The sequence below is a fragment of the Tamandua tetradactyla genome, chromosome 6, assembly GCF_023851605.1.
Source record: "Tamandua tetradactyla isolate mTamTet1 chromosome 6, mTamTet1.pri, whole genome shotgun sequence".
NCBI lineage: Eukaryota > Metazoa > Chordata > Mammalia > Pilosa > Myrmecophagidae > Tamandua > Tamandua tetradactyla.
In genome coordinates this window covers 62671897-62686063 of record NC_135332.1, presented here as the reverse complement: position 1 = coordinate 62686063, position 14167 = coordinate 62671897, and the positions used below count along the sequence as shown (strand labels likewise).

At 47.2% G+C, this 14167-nt stretch overlaps 1 protein-coding gene across 2 annotated transcripts in view; it reads left to right on the top strand.

The window, feature by feature from the left end:
- The window catches only part of PIK3R6 (phosphoinositide-3-kinase regulatory subunit 6), a 76243-nt gene that overhangs the window by 58932 nt on the left and 3144 nt on the right, over nt 1-14167 (top strand). For both annotated transcript variants that reach the window (XM_077165956.1, XM_077165957.1), the window contains 5 exons: nt 4612-4702; nt 5067-5137; nt 5649-5739; nt 6148-6242; nt 13949-14061. In XM_077165956.1, the coding sequence (XP_077022071.1) occupies nt 4612-4702; nt 5067-5137; nt 5649-5739; nt 6148-6242; nt 13949-14061 (461 nt within the window). The remainder of the gene's footprint in view (nt 1-4611; nt 4703-5066; nt 5138-5648; nt 5740-6147; nt 6243-13948; nt 14062-14167) is intronic.

Genomic DNA, 14167 nt, shown 5'->3' with positions numbered 1-14167 from the left:
ATTTCATAGAGGCAGAATAATCCCTATTCAAGACTGTGTGTAATTAGATCATCTCCCTGGAGATGTAACCTAATCAAGAGTGGTTGTTAAACTGGATTAGGGGAGATGTGTCTCCACCCGTTTGGGTGGGTCTTGATTGGTTTTCTGAAGTCCTGTAAAAGAGTAAACATTTTAGAGAATGAGAGATTCTGAGAGAGCAGAACGACACAGCCATGAGAAGCAGAGTCCACCAGACAGCGAACTTTGGAGATGAAGAAGGAAAACGCCTCCCAGGTTGCTTCATGAAACAGGAAGCCAGGAGAGAAAGCTAGCAGATGACGCCATGTTCAATTCACCATGTGCCCTTCTGATATGAGAGAGAAACCCTGACCACATTCACCGTGTGCCTTTTCAGATGAGAGAGAAACTCTGACAGTGTTTGCCATGTGCCCCTCTACTTGAGAGAGAAACTCTGAACTTCATCTACCTTCTTGAACCAAGGTATCTTTCCCTGGATGCCTTTGATTGGACATTTCTATAGACTTGTTTTAATTGGGACAATTTCTCGGCCTTAGATCTGTAAACTAGCAACTTATTAAATTTCCCCTTTTGAAAGCCATTCCATTTCTGGTATGTTGCATTCTGGCAGCTTGTAAACTAGAACAATTGGTTAGGAAGCTTTTAGTTAAAAATGACAGAAATCTTAAAAATTGGCTTAAGAATAAAGTTCTATTAACTCACATTCCTGAAAATTTCAGGGTTGAGGTGTCTTCAGAAAAGCTGCATTTAAAAGCTCAAGCCATGTCATCAGCATTTTCTATCTTTCTGTCTCCTTCTCCTGTCCCTCTCTCCCTCATCCGTCCTCTCTGCATTATTCCAAGCTGGCTTCTTTCCCAGGTGGGCTTTTACCTTGTGGTGGCAAGATGACCAGCAGTAGTTCCAGTCTACGTTATTCTAGCTCAGCAACCCCAGTGGAAGGGGGGCTTCTCTTTCCCAAAAGTTCCAGCAGAAGTTCTAGCCCTGAGGAAAATGCTTAGCCTTATGCCAATTTCTCTGTCAAAAGAGGTAGATCACAAGTCCACCCCGGAGCCAGGACTTTGGGGTCAGTCCTCACCATCTCCATATCCTTTTGTCTCACTCGATTCTCAAGCCATGGTACCCTGACTTTTCTTAAACTCTTTTTGGCAATGACATCCTAATTGCCAGGCCCAAAGCACATTCTTCAGTCCTGTCTTACTGCACCTCTCCACTGCATCTGACACTGTGGGCCACTGCAGCTTTTTCCCTTGGACTGTACAATTAAATAGATGGTATCTGTGTCTGTGTTGGAATTACAAAAACTAAAGCACATTTCTCTCCCTTCTTGATGCCTACTGTTTCCATTTGCTAAAGCTTCTGGAATGCAATATGCCAGAAATGGGTTGACTTTTACAAAGGGAATCTATTAAGTTACAAGTTTATGGTCCTAAGGCTATAAAGATGTCCAAACTAAGGCGTCCAGAGAAAGATACCTTGGCTCTGAAAAAAGACAGATGGTGTCTGGGGTGTCTGTCATACAGGAAGGCACATAGCTATGTCTGCTGTCCTTCCCTCCCAGCTTCTGGTTTCAAACGACTCTCTCAGCTCTTATGCATCCTTCTGGTTTCCCTGGGGCATTCTCTTTCTGCATCTTCAAACATCTGTGTCTAGGCATCTGCTCTGTTTTGGCTCTGAGCTGTATGTTTTCTGCCTTTTATTATCTTCATAGAGGGCTCCAATAAAAGGATGAAAACCCACCTTGAATGGGCAGAGTCACATCTCCATGGAAACAACCTAATCAGAAAGTCCCACCCAACAGTAGGTCTGTCCCCACAAGATTGGATTAGAAGAACATGGCTTTCCTGGGGGTACATAACAGTTTCAAACCAGCACACCCATCTCTCCCTAGACCTCTGTGACCCTCTCTCCTGGTTCTCCTCTATAATATACCTGCATGTGTTTGTCACCCCCATTGAAATGATGAGTCTGCTGAGATAAGGAACCATGATACTCATCTCTGAGCTTCAGTGTCCAGGTCCCCAAAATGAGGCTAATGACACTTACCTCCTAGGGCAGTTGTGAGGGTTAAATGAGAAAATGTATGTCAATGCCTGACAGAGGAGCCGGTGCAGAATAAGAGCTCAACAAAAGTGGCTCTTGAGCTCTCCTGGGTCTCAGTCCCTCGTTCCTTAGTCCTTTGTGCCCCATTCACTGAAGGTCCCATCCTCTCAGATCCCTACAGCAAACTGTTGTCATGTAAGGTCAAACATTCTTAGATGTTTGCCCAGAATTCAGTTGGAGTCACCTGTTATAAAAATCTAAATGAAGATTTGCTCAACTGCCCATTCCAAGTTCTAGGCAAGATGCAGTACTGAACCCCACCCTCATCCTGAGATTTCGGTGGGCTCCTGGGATGAAATATTCTCATGCCCCCTCTGACTCCAGGTTCCAACTTTGCTAATTCTTGTTCTCTTCCCTGGGTCCTGTAGTAGATTTTTTATTTTTTAATCTCCTTCCTGGTTTTGACCTAAATGAGGGATTTAGTACCTTTCCTTTGATTTCAAAAATACAAAACAAAATGACACAAAACAAACAAAGGAACAAACTTCCCAAGGTGGTGGAGGGAATAAACATCTCAGACCCACAAATAGCAAAAATGAAATTATTAGACATCTGTCACTGCCGGTCAGCCAGGAGCACACTTGTAGCTGATTTGGATTTAATGACTAGCTGCAGTGAGGGAGAAGTTGTGCCTGGGGGAGCCGTGCAGTGTCTCGGGGAGAGGCTGTTAGAAAGGACTCTTTATAGGATTTGGGCTCATGAGGGGTATTCTAGTTTTCTAGCTGGCAGAATGCAATATACCAGAAACGGAATGGCTTTTAACAAGGGGAATTTAATGAGTTGCTAGTTTACAGTTCTAAAGGCTGAGAAAATGTCCCAATTACAACAGTCTATAGAAATGTCCAATCAAAGGCATCCAGGGAAAGATACCTTGTTTCAAGAAGGCTGATGATGTTCAGGGTTTCTCTCTCATCTGGAAAGGCACATGGTGAACACAGTCAGGGCTTCTCTCTTGGCTGGAAGGGCACATGGCAAATACGGCGTCATCTGCTAGCTTTCTCTCCTGGCTTCTGGTTTCATGAAGCACCCCGGGAGGTGTTTTCTTTCTTCATCTCCAAAGCCGCTGGCTGGTGGACTTCAGCTTCTCGTGGCTATGTGGTTCTGCTCTGCTCTCTCTGAATCTCTCATCCTCCAAAATATTTCCTCTTTTATAGGACTTCAGAAACTAATCAAGACCTACTCAAATGGGTGGAGACATGTCATCCCCTAATCCAGTTTAACAACCATTCTTGACTAAATCGCATCAACCAGGGAGTGGATCTCATTACAGTTTCAAATATACAGTATTGAATAGGGATGATTCTACCTTTATGAAATGGGATTTATATTAAAACATGCCTTTTCTTAGGGGGCATACTTCCTTTCAAGCCAGCACAAGGGGTTTGCAGGAAGATTAAAAAGGCAGGGCTGGGTGCATGGGTGGGTCAGTGGTAGAATGTTTGCCTTCCATGTGGGAGACCTGGGTTCGAGTCCCAGACCATGCACCCCCCCACACACACACACACACATAAAAGCAGGGTTTTCTTTGCTCTGGATTGGATGCTATTGGGAAGTGGAAGGAATTCTGTAATTGGGTATCTTAATAATTCATATTTCAAAGGCTAAAGCTGTGCTACAGAAGGAAGCAGCAGCCACTCCTATTTGCCAGGTTAGGCAGAAGGGCGGGTCGTTTGCACAACAATCATGTTCTTGGCTGAGTTTGGATGGGATTGTGGAGTGGCCACGTCATCCTGGCCTCATGTGAACATTCTGTGACCTTCTTTCTGGTCAACAGTGCCAGGCCAGCTCCCGCTCTCAGGGGCTACTCTTCTCTTTCTCACATCTCTGTCTTCAGAAGTCCTCTAGCCACTCTTCCCTGTTGTTCTGATGTCCTTTCCCTCCCCCCATCCCCCACCCCCATCTCCCCTCTCCCCTCTGGAGCCTCTCCTCCCCGACAAGTGTCCACAGTGTCCCACCAAATCAGCTCTCACCAGTCTTGCTCTCCCTCAGTCTCAGGCCTCTCTGTGCCTTGCAGGGGGCTGTGTACATTTTCTCTTTGGCCCTCTCTCTCTCTCTGTTGTCTGCAGGGGATGTTATAAGCCCCTCCACTTATGTGAATTTTGTCCCCTGCTCCCCCACCCCCTTCCACCCCGCCACCTGCTTTGGACAGTAGCGGCTACAGGTAGTTTGGATTTTCAGTGATGAGCTTCTTCAACTATGGATAGATTGCGATCCGGTAATCCCTGCATGCAGCTCAGAATCTAGCACTGGCAAGATGGGGTTGGGGGCACCTGCCCTCCTCCAGGACAGTCTCCCAACTGTCCACATCCTTGGGCCGTGGGGGGGGTGGTGGAAGCTGTCTCTGGCCTAAGGAGTCAGCCTTCTCCTTCCCCCTCCCCTTCCTCCCTCCCCCTCCTCTCCCCCCCTTTCCCTTCCTTCCTCCCCCATACCCCCCTCCTTCCCTCCTCCCTCCCCCACCCTTCTTCCCCCCTCTTCCTACCCCCCCTCCCCCAGATCTTCTTCAGTGACCTGAGCCAAGACCCTGCAGAGGATGTTTTCCTCACTGAGCTCAAGGTGAAGATCCAAGATTCCAAACTCCCCAAAGGTGAGCCCCTGGCTCCCCTTTCCCAACGCTCATCCTGACTCACGTTCCCCCGAGTCCCTTTTCCAGAAGGTCCTCCGGCCCCTGCCCTCACGTCAGTGCCTCTTCTCCATCCCACACCCCTGCCGGATCCCAGGACTGCAATGCCTGGGCTCCCTCCAAGTCCCCCACCCCACCCAGCCCACAGACTGCAAGGCAGCTTGGTGCTGCTGAGGGGCTGCCTTTCCCTTTGGGGAGAAAGGCTGGGAAACCCAGCAGCACCGCTGTGGCCCTCAGTAGCTGCGGGGGGGGGGGGGAGCCAGCATGGGGGGGGGTGGCGTGGGAACCTCTAGTCTCAGACCTTCAGCCCCTTCTCATCTTCCCTCAGATGGTTTTTCACCCAAGAAGAGAGGCGTGGCCGAGGGCGCAGGGGCTGAGCTCTCCATGTGCTACCAGAAGGTCAGCTTCGGCTCGGGCTCGGGTGCAATGGGCGTGGTCAGGAGGGGCAGTCAGAGGGAAGCCGTGTCGGGGACCGAGAGAGGAAAGTGGGCGGAGCCGCAGGACTTCTCTGCCCTTTTTCTGGAAGCTGCCCCCAGAGTTTCCCAGCCTTCAGAAAGTCTTGCAGGGATGAAGGGTTCAGTTTACCCTCATGTATAGACAAGGGAGGATGAAAAGGATGGCCTCTTGCTCAAAAATATCTTCTTCACTAGCTGACTGGTGGCTTGAACTTCGCTGCATTGGGGATAATTAATTAGTCCTTTGGATCTGGAAGCCAGGAGATGCCATCTGGGACTCGAAATGCTTTAAGCCTTTATATCAGCTAGCCCCTTAGTGCCCACTGACACCCGTGAGGGCACGGGTAGGAAGCCAGGGAGAGGGGCGCACGCTGTTGATGTGGGGATGCATGTGGAGGAGATGTCCCGAGGACCTCCCCCATATGTCCCTGTACCCCCTACCCCCCACCCCCCAGGCCCTGCTCAGCCACCGAGCGCGTGAGGTCACTGTCTCCCTGCGGGCCACGGGGCTGGTCCTGAAGGCCGTTCCGGCCAATGATGCTGAAGGTGAGGAGCTGGGAAGGCACGACGGGAGGGACGGGACGGGGGGTGAGCGGGGGACAAGACCAGGCCAGCAAGAAGGAGAGAGGGCAAAGGGGTGACGGGCGATTGTCACTGTAATCAGGGAAGGCGGTTGAGCTCCGTCCCACACGGGGCCTTTGGTGGCTGCTGTGCCTGAGGATGCCGAGTCTTTGTGGATTCACCAGGGAAGGGACATGGGTGAAGGCGAAGGAAGTGGACATTGGCTAGGAGCAAGTGGGATCAGGACGTGGAATCTGAACAGGGTGTGGAAGGGGACTGAGATGGAGGATGTGGCTCACAATGGGTCCATGGATTTGTTTTTAGGACCTAAAAACATCAAACTCCCCTGGATGTCTACTCACAGCCCCTCTCCCCCAATTTCATTCTTCCCAGTTTCAGGGCCCACCCACCTCCCGCCCACCACCTGCCTGAATGTCAGCGTGACAGAGGTTGTCAAATCCTCCAACCTGGCAGGAAGGTCCTTCTCTGTGAGTACTGGGTAGAATGGGACAGGGGGATAGTCAGACAGGCCATGTGGCCGGGAGCCCCGGAGGGGAGAGGTTAAGAGAAGGGAAAATAACTTTGGAACGTTTCTGAGGCTTTGCTATTGAAATGGGTCCAGCCAATGGAAAGAATCTGCGTTCCAATCAATCTGTCTGAAATATTGAACACCAACTGGTATAATTACGACACTGGAAAGGTTAAGTCCCTGCCCTCTACCAGCTGACCATTTAATTGGGACCTAGGAAAAGACCCAGATATACTAAATGCACACATGTCTGTCATCCCCCTGCATGACCCAATGCCTAGACTCCTAGACAGCATTATCCCAGCCAGCCCTTTCAACCTTCATTGTCCCCACTACTGCCTTTGCCCCTATTGATACTTCCAATGGATAGGACCTAAGACCCATCCATTTTCTCCCTCTATGACAGCCTTGCTGGACTTCACGTCTTTAACTCAGCTTGGCCTTGGATCCCCATGTTTGCATTGACACTCTGAGCCCCCATGCCCCACCCGCCAGGCAGAGAGGATAACCTCTCAACTCTGTTTGGAATCTCTCAGCCACTGACACTGTATTTTGTCTCATTTCACTCTTCCCCATTTTGGTCAGGAAGGTTTTCTCAATCCCTTGGTGTTGAGTCTCAGCTTATTCTAGGATTTCTGTCCCATGTTGCCAGGAAGATCCACATCCCTGGGAGTCATGTCCCATGTAGACAGGGGGAGGGTGGTGAGTTTGCTTGTTGTGTTGGCTGGAGAGAGAGGCCACATCTGAGCAACAGAAGATGTTCTCTTGGGGGTGACTCTTAGGCCTAATTTTAAGTAGGCTTAGCCTATCCTTTGTGGGGTTAAGTTTCATATGAAAAAACCCCAAGATTGGGGGCTCAGCCTATTGCTTTGGTTGTCCTCACTGCTTGTGAGAATATCAAGAATTCCACTTGGGGAAGTTGAATTTTCCCCCTTTCTCACCATTCCCCCAAGGGGACTTTGCAAATACTTTTTAATTCACTGTTCAAATCACTCTGGGATTTATTGGGGCATCACTCTGGACAAACCTACAAAATCTCATGCCCTACTCAAGGTTCCAAGTACTATGGTATTCAATTAAGCTATCCACATAAGTTATATTAGGAAATGCACTAGTCAAAATATAAATTTTGTACCAAATAAACATTTTTTATTTTAGTCTCACACATAAGTTAAAGTTTTAAAATATTAATTACCATCTATTTTCAGCACCCTGCAGTTTTGACATTCCTTTGTTCTTCCTCACGCAAAAACATTTAAAAAATTTGTACATTTAGTCACTGTCAGTATACACTCTAGGCATTCCTAGATTATACCATCTCAGTCTTTATCGTTTATCTTTCCTTCTGATTTCATTTGTGCCCCCAGCCCTCCTCCCTCTATCATTCTCACACTATGGTTTCAATTTTGTCAATTCCATCTTGGTTTGTTTGAACCTAAATTTTCTTCTATTCTCCAATATCGCTGTTGAGAAATACAGTCCTTTCTATGTCCAGTCTTTATATAACACTTCTGTTTCTCTCTCTCTGGAAGCTTTAGGTAATTTGTTTTATACAGAGGGTTTTGAAATGTCACAGGAATATGCCTTGGTGATATCTTTTTTCATTCACTATTGTTGGACCTTTGACAGACGTTTGCAATTTGGAGGCTCACATCCTTTGGTTCTGGGATATTTTTCTAATGTAATTTTAAAAAGGAATATCCTTCCCTTTATTTCTTTGCTACCTCCTTCTGGAACTTTATAAAAATTGTCAGATGACAGGCCTCTAATCTTTTTTTTCCACTTCTTCTCTTTGTCTTTTCTTCTACTTTGGGGAAGTTTTCTTCAAATTCATTTACTGAATGCATAAACTTTAAGAACTCTTTCTTGTTTTCTGATTATCCATTTTTAATAGCATTCTATTCTTGCTTCATGGGTACAGTACCTTATCTCTCTAAAGATGTTAATTATAGTTTACTTGAAATTTTCTTCTGCTCCCTGCATTGTATATGTTTCTTCCAAATTCCTATTTTCCATGTTCTTGTTTTAGATATCCCCCCCCCACCATTTTTTTTAAATGATAGAGATGGTTTCTATATATTTGTGATCATTGGCCGTCTACTCAGATTCAAGAGTGAGACAGTAAAAAGCTGTGGGCTTTTCAGTGAGTGGTAAGATGACCAGCGACTTTTCCATGGGAGAACTCAAATGTTGTAATGTCTCTTGACTAAGATGGTTTTGTTTTCTCCAAACACGGGTCCTTCAAGTCCCCGCCTTGGGTAGGGGGAGGAGGTAAATAGACCTGGCGTCTGGCATGTTTTGGTGTGGCACTGGTCGAGGGTCTAGGACTCTCACCATACAGCAGCAAACCTGTGCATGCTCCACCTACTGGGAGTAGAAGTCTTTACTCCATCCTTCTCCAATTGTGGTATCCCCACACCAGGTCTCTCTGGTTTAATGTCTCTAGTCTCGTGGTCTTTGTGATAGGTCATTGCCTGGGTGCCAGTCAAACCGTCAGGGCTCGAACTCTACCTCATCCCAATTTTCAACCCATTCACCTAGTTCCGGCTCTATCTCATCTCCCACCTCCCCCCCACATCTGTGGAACCCAGTGGCTCAATTCATAAGCCTTTCCCGAGTTTCAATCCTTATATATGACCTTCCTCTTCTATGATAAGTTATCTATTGCTATTTCTCTATCCTCTCTCTGTACTCAAATATTGCCTGTAGGGCTTTAGGTACCTTCTAGTTCCATTTAAAAAAAATGTACTTCCTTGTTTTGAGATGAATTATAAGAGTAAAAGAGTGAGAAAATATTTATTCTGCTATTTTGAAATCAGAAGTCCCTATTTTATTTTATTTTATTTTTATTTCATTTCATATTTCATTTCATTTCATTATTTCATTTCATGTTATTTTTGCATGGGGAGGCACCGGGAATTGGTCCCGGGTCTCTGGCATGGCAGGGAAGAATTCTGCCACTGAACCACCATTGTACCCTCCTTTTATTTTGAAAACATTTTTCAATAATTTAATTTTAGAGATGCTTCTTGCAAATAGCATGTAACTGGATTTTGTTCTAACTCAGTCTGAAAGTTTGTTTTTCAACAAATGAGAGTTTAATCTATCCACATTTACTCTATATGCTATTAGATCTTAGTCTGTCATTTTATCTTGTGCTTTCTGTTTTTTATGCTTTTTGCAGTTTGTGTGTGTGTGTGTGTTTCTTTTTGCAATGTTGCTCAGGCTTTCTTTGCTCACTCCCCCCTCTGATTCGGAAGTTATAGGTCTACTTTTGTATCAGTGGTTACCTTTACATTAAAAATATATATATTTGATACATGAAAGAATTAAATGGTAAAGGAGCATGATGCATACAACCTACTCCGAAAGGATTAGAAAACAGATAAGTAGATAGGTAGATAGATACATAGAGAGATAGATAGATGAATAGATAGATGGATGATATATAAAGTGTTAAAAGTTCATAAATCTGGGTATCTGAGTATGGAGTATATTGGAGTTTTCTGTATTATTTTTTGTATTATGTTTGCAGCTTTCCTGTACACTTGAAATCATTTCAAAATAAAAAGTTAAAAAAAGAAAAACACAAATCATGTATATTTCTTCAAAATTATATTTATATGCTAATACCTCCAAGTGAAGCTGGTTTCCAGCCCTGAAGTCATCACTTTCCTTATTTTATATTTATTTGATCGATTTTGGAAGGTGTTGGACTGAGCTCCTCGAGTGTTCTCCGAGTCTTTAAACTCCTTACACCAGGAATTCTGTGACTCCACTTTCTTACGGTTCTTCTAAATATCTGGTCATTATTTTTAAGGCTTAATTTCCCTGGACTCTCTTTTCTAAATCAGTTACTTAAGTAGATACTGTTCTCAACTTTTATCCACAGCTCACTTCTTTTCTTATTCCCTGGATAGTGAATCCACTTAGGAGGATTTAGTCCAATCTGTCAAGGACTTCAAATCTGTTTCTCCTGCTCTGATATTCACCCCTGAGTTTTAGACCCCTGAATTCACCTAGGTTAGCAAGAACCGATGTCCCACTTGCTCCAAACTCAAAATATTTCAAATAAAAGCCAGTATCATGTAACAGTAAAGAGGTTTCTAGAACCTAACTGCCTGGATTCACATCTTGGGTCTGCCATTTGCCGGATATGTCACTTTAGACAAGTTAACATGAGTTCTCTGTGCCTCAGCTTCCTTGTCTGTAAAATGGGGATAACAGCACTTACCTGGCATTCATGAGGATTAAATGAGTGTGATGGGTAGAGCTTCAATCAGTGCTTGGCCAAATAACAGCCATGTGCCTGTTAGTAATTGTGTTTATTTCATCCCCTCCTCCCCAGGTCCCTTCTCTCATTTAATAGTACCTTCATTAACCAGCCGCCCCTGCAGCAACCTGGGAGTCACGGCTCACGTCTCCGCTTACCCTCTTCCCCGTGTCCTGCTGGTTTCCTCTCTCAAACACTTCTCAAAATTCTCCCTTCTCCATTCTCCAGCTAGGTTGACCAACCATCCCAGATTTCCCAGGACAGAGAGGTTTCCTCAGATGCGAGACTTTCAGCGCTAAGCCCAAGAAAGTCCCAGACAAATCAGGATGTGTTGGGCACCCCAGGCACAGATCCTCATCCATCCCCTTTTCCTAGACAAATGCAAGAGCTGATATCCCAGACTCCAGACTTCTAGTCTCCCTAAGTCCAGCTCCCAACCCTCTACCCAAGTGATCTTTCCAAAATAGAAACCTGCCAGGTCACTTGGTACTTACAACCTCTCCACCTCCCACTCTCCGTGTAGAAGAGCCACGCGTTTTCCTAAACTCTTTGGTGCTGTACAGCGTGGCCCCTCTTCCACTCCAATCACTCACTGCAGGCCCTTTACGCCATGGGATCTGGAAGCGTTCATAGCTCCAGCAGTCATGCCCCTGGGCCTTGGCTTGTGCTGTTTGCCCAGACTACACATGTCATCTGCTTCCTCTTCCCCACCTTCGCTGCACAACTCCTACTCATCCTTCAAGATGAAACTCAGATGTTAGTTGAGTCATCAGGTGCAGCCTCCCACCTCTAGAGGACCTCCACCTGGAACTGGAGGTTCACATTTTTTGAGGCAGCCTGTCCAGGTAGGAGAGCTCTGATTGGCAGAGAGAGCCACTGTATGATGCTGAAATCTGCCTTCCTGTAGGGCTGCCAGGTGTAGGTGGACCCATTCACCCTTACTTGTGTTTCCTCTTTGAAGGCAGCTCCTTACACTGGTTCCTGTTTTTAATGACCTCTTTAAAAAAACCATGTGATGACAGGCATTTTGAAAAGCTAAAGGGATCAATCATCCCAGTGAATTCCTTTCTATCCCTGCACTGACTGGCTAGGGGGGCATTCCTGATAGTCAGTGCTTCCCTCTCAGAATCCAGGCAGGTCAGTGGATGAGTTCTATCCAAGTGGATCAGATGAAAAAACACTGAGCAGCTCGGGGCAGTTCATGGAGCTGGAGTGAAGGTTGTGGAGGCTCCATGGTGAGTTGAGGGTCAGCAAATAGAGTACTTGGGCTCGACTGGAAGTTTGATATAGAAAATTAGTGGGAATAAGGCAGGAACCATAGAATCGGGTTGCATTGCTAGCCACCAACAGAGACCAAGGCAATGAGCAGGCACCTTGCCCATATCCTCTTCGTTCTCAGACTGAGACTGCAATTCTGTGTCTGGTATAATCATGGACGGAGATCCAAGACCCTGTGGTCCCAAGGGCCACCTAGGAGTGCAGACCACAAAGAGTGGAACGAGAGGCACTTGCCTACACCACAGGAAGCTGGAGGAGGCCCTGAGGCTGCTTCTGCTTATCAGGGCAAGAACTGGTCCTTGAGCTGGGTCATGGAAGCACCTAAAACAGCCTGATGCCATAGAAAGAGCACGAGTTCAAAATTCACCAGTCACATGCAACCCCTCAGCCCCTCAGCCCCCCCACCTATGGAAACCTTGAGTTTTCCTCATGAGCCTCACCAGGTGGGGTCCCATGAACTGTCATGAACTGGGTGCCACTGGCTTTCTCCCCAGCCCCCAGCCCATGCAGGATTCCCTGCAAAACCCCTGTGGGTCTTTCTGGTAGGTCACAGATGACATCCTTGTGCTCACAGCCATCTGGTTAGCTGTCTGGTCCGGGTCTGCTACCTGCTTCCCCAAGCCATGACCACCCGCCATGGCTGAGAGCCCCAGGGCACCACAGCTGCCCCAGCTCCTATTGCACAGTGGGAGAGAAGTCCCCTCTCCCCTGGGTGTTGCCCTCCATCATGAAGTCCCCATTGGTTTACAGAGGTTCTGGGAAATCTTTCTGTCTTTACTCACAACCCACTTGTTCAGACTCAGACATGAGTCTACGGTGACAGTGATGACAGCAGACAGGTTGAGTTGGGAGACAGAGGAGAGAAAGAGTCCACAAAAACTCCCCTTCCCCTCTGACAACTGAGGCTTCATTGCTGAGCTCATTCCTTATGCCTGGCTCCTTCTGGGAAGGTTACTAATAATAATCAGCAGCGGCTGCTAAGCCTGGCTTTAGTCTATGCTCTTGAGCTCCCTCCTGGGTGGTTCTTCTACAGTCTGCCCATACCCTCCCCCCCAAAAAAAAACAGTTTAGAAGAAATGCCCAGATGTGCTTGACTCCCCCACTCTCAGAGTCTCAGGCTGGAGACTCTGCCACCTGCACAACAGATAGGTGCTTTAGCTCAGTGATTCTCAGGCCTGGCTCTGCCTGGAGCTTTGCACAGAATGCCCCTGCCTGGGCTGAACTCCAGACCATGTAACTCAGAACCTCTAATTTTATTGTTTTAAAGGTGAGTCAGGGTTGAGAACACTTGAATGAGATGGACTTGAAGGTTCCCAGCAACTCAAATGTTCGGGCTTGGAAATTACCCAGAACTGCTGTCAGCCTGTGCAAGGGGCCAGAAAGCCAGGGCTCTCTGAAAACTCTGCTGGGAACCCAGGATGCTCTTAAATTCTCTGCCTGATGGGAGGGGCCTCCCTGCAGCAGCACCCCCAAATAGGGGGTCAGAGGACAGACTGGGACTGCTTTTCTTTAACCCTGGGTGCTTTTTTTGGAGAAGTCGAGCAGAGCTTTGGGGTATAGAAGGCAAGAACACTTTGCCCCAGGTTATCCCTGTAAAGGCTGGGTCACTTCTACCTGTGGACTAATTCCACAGTACAAACAAAGGCAGCTGTCCTAGGTACAGGCCTGGGTTTGAGGCATGCGGCTACATGGCTGCTTTCTAGACTCTCTGACTCTGTCCCAGATAAATAATTTTATATGTACTCTAATGCCAAGACCCTGCTGTCGAGACTAATGCCAACACCCCTGTCACATAGGAGATGCTCAGAAAATTGTCTATTGAATAAGTCAAACATCTAAATCTCAGGTAACTTGATAACCAGGCAAGCACTATCCACAGCATTTCAGTTTCTGTTCTAAATTAAGATTGACAGGCTGGGAAAAGAGCTGCAGAAATGCAAGGGCAGGCTGGGGGCAGTTTCTGCAGGGTTATCACTGCTCCGAGTCACTTTCAGGAAGAGAGCCGTGGACCCCAGGTGCTGGTCTGAAGAACCACCAGGTTCCCGGGTTGGGGTGCGGACTCGGCCATCTGCTGAGTGAAGGTGGCACTCTCAGGGGCTGTTTTTTTGTTGCAGACAGTGACAAATACCTTCCGGACGGTCGACATCCAGATCCAGAGCCAGGACCAGAAGCTGCTGACGCTGTCACTGGACAAGGACAACCGGCGCACTTTCAGGGACGTGGTCAGGTGAGCCGGGCCCCACCACCCCTGGGACTCCAGCCAGCTCCTGCCGCGTCCTGCTTCTAGCCCAGGAGACCTTGGCTAGGCACCAGAAGACCTTGGCAGAGGCACA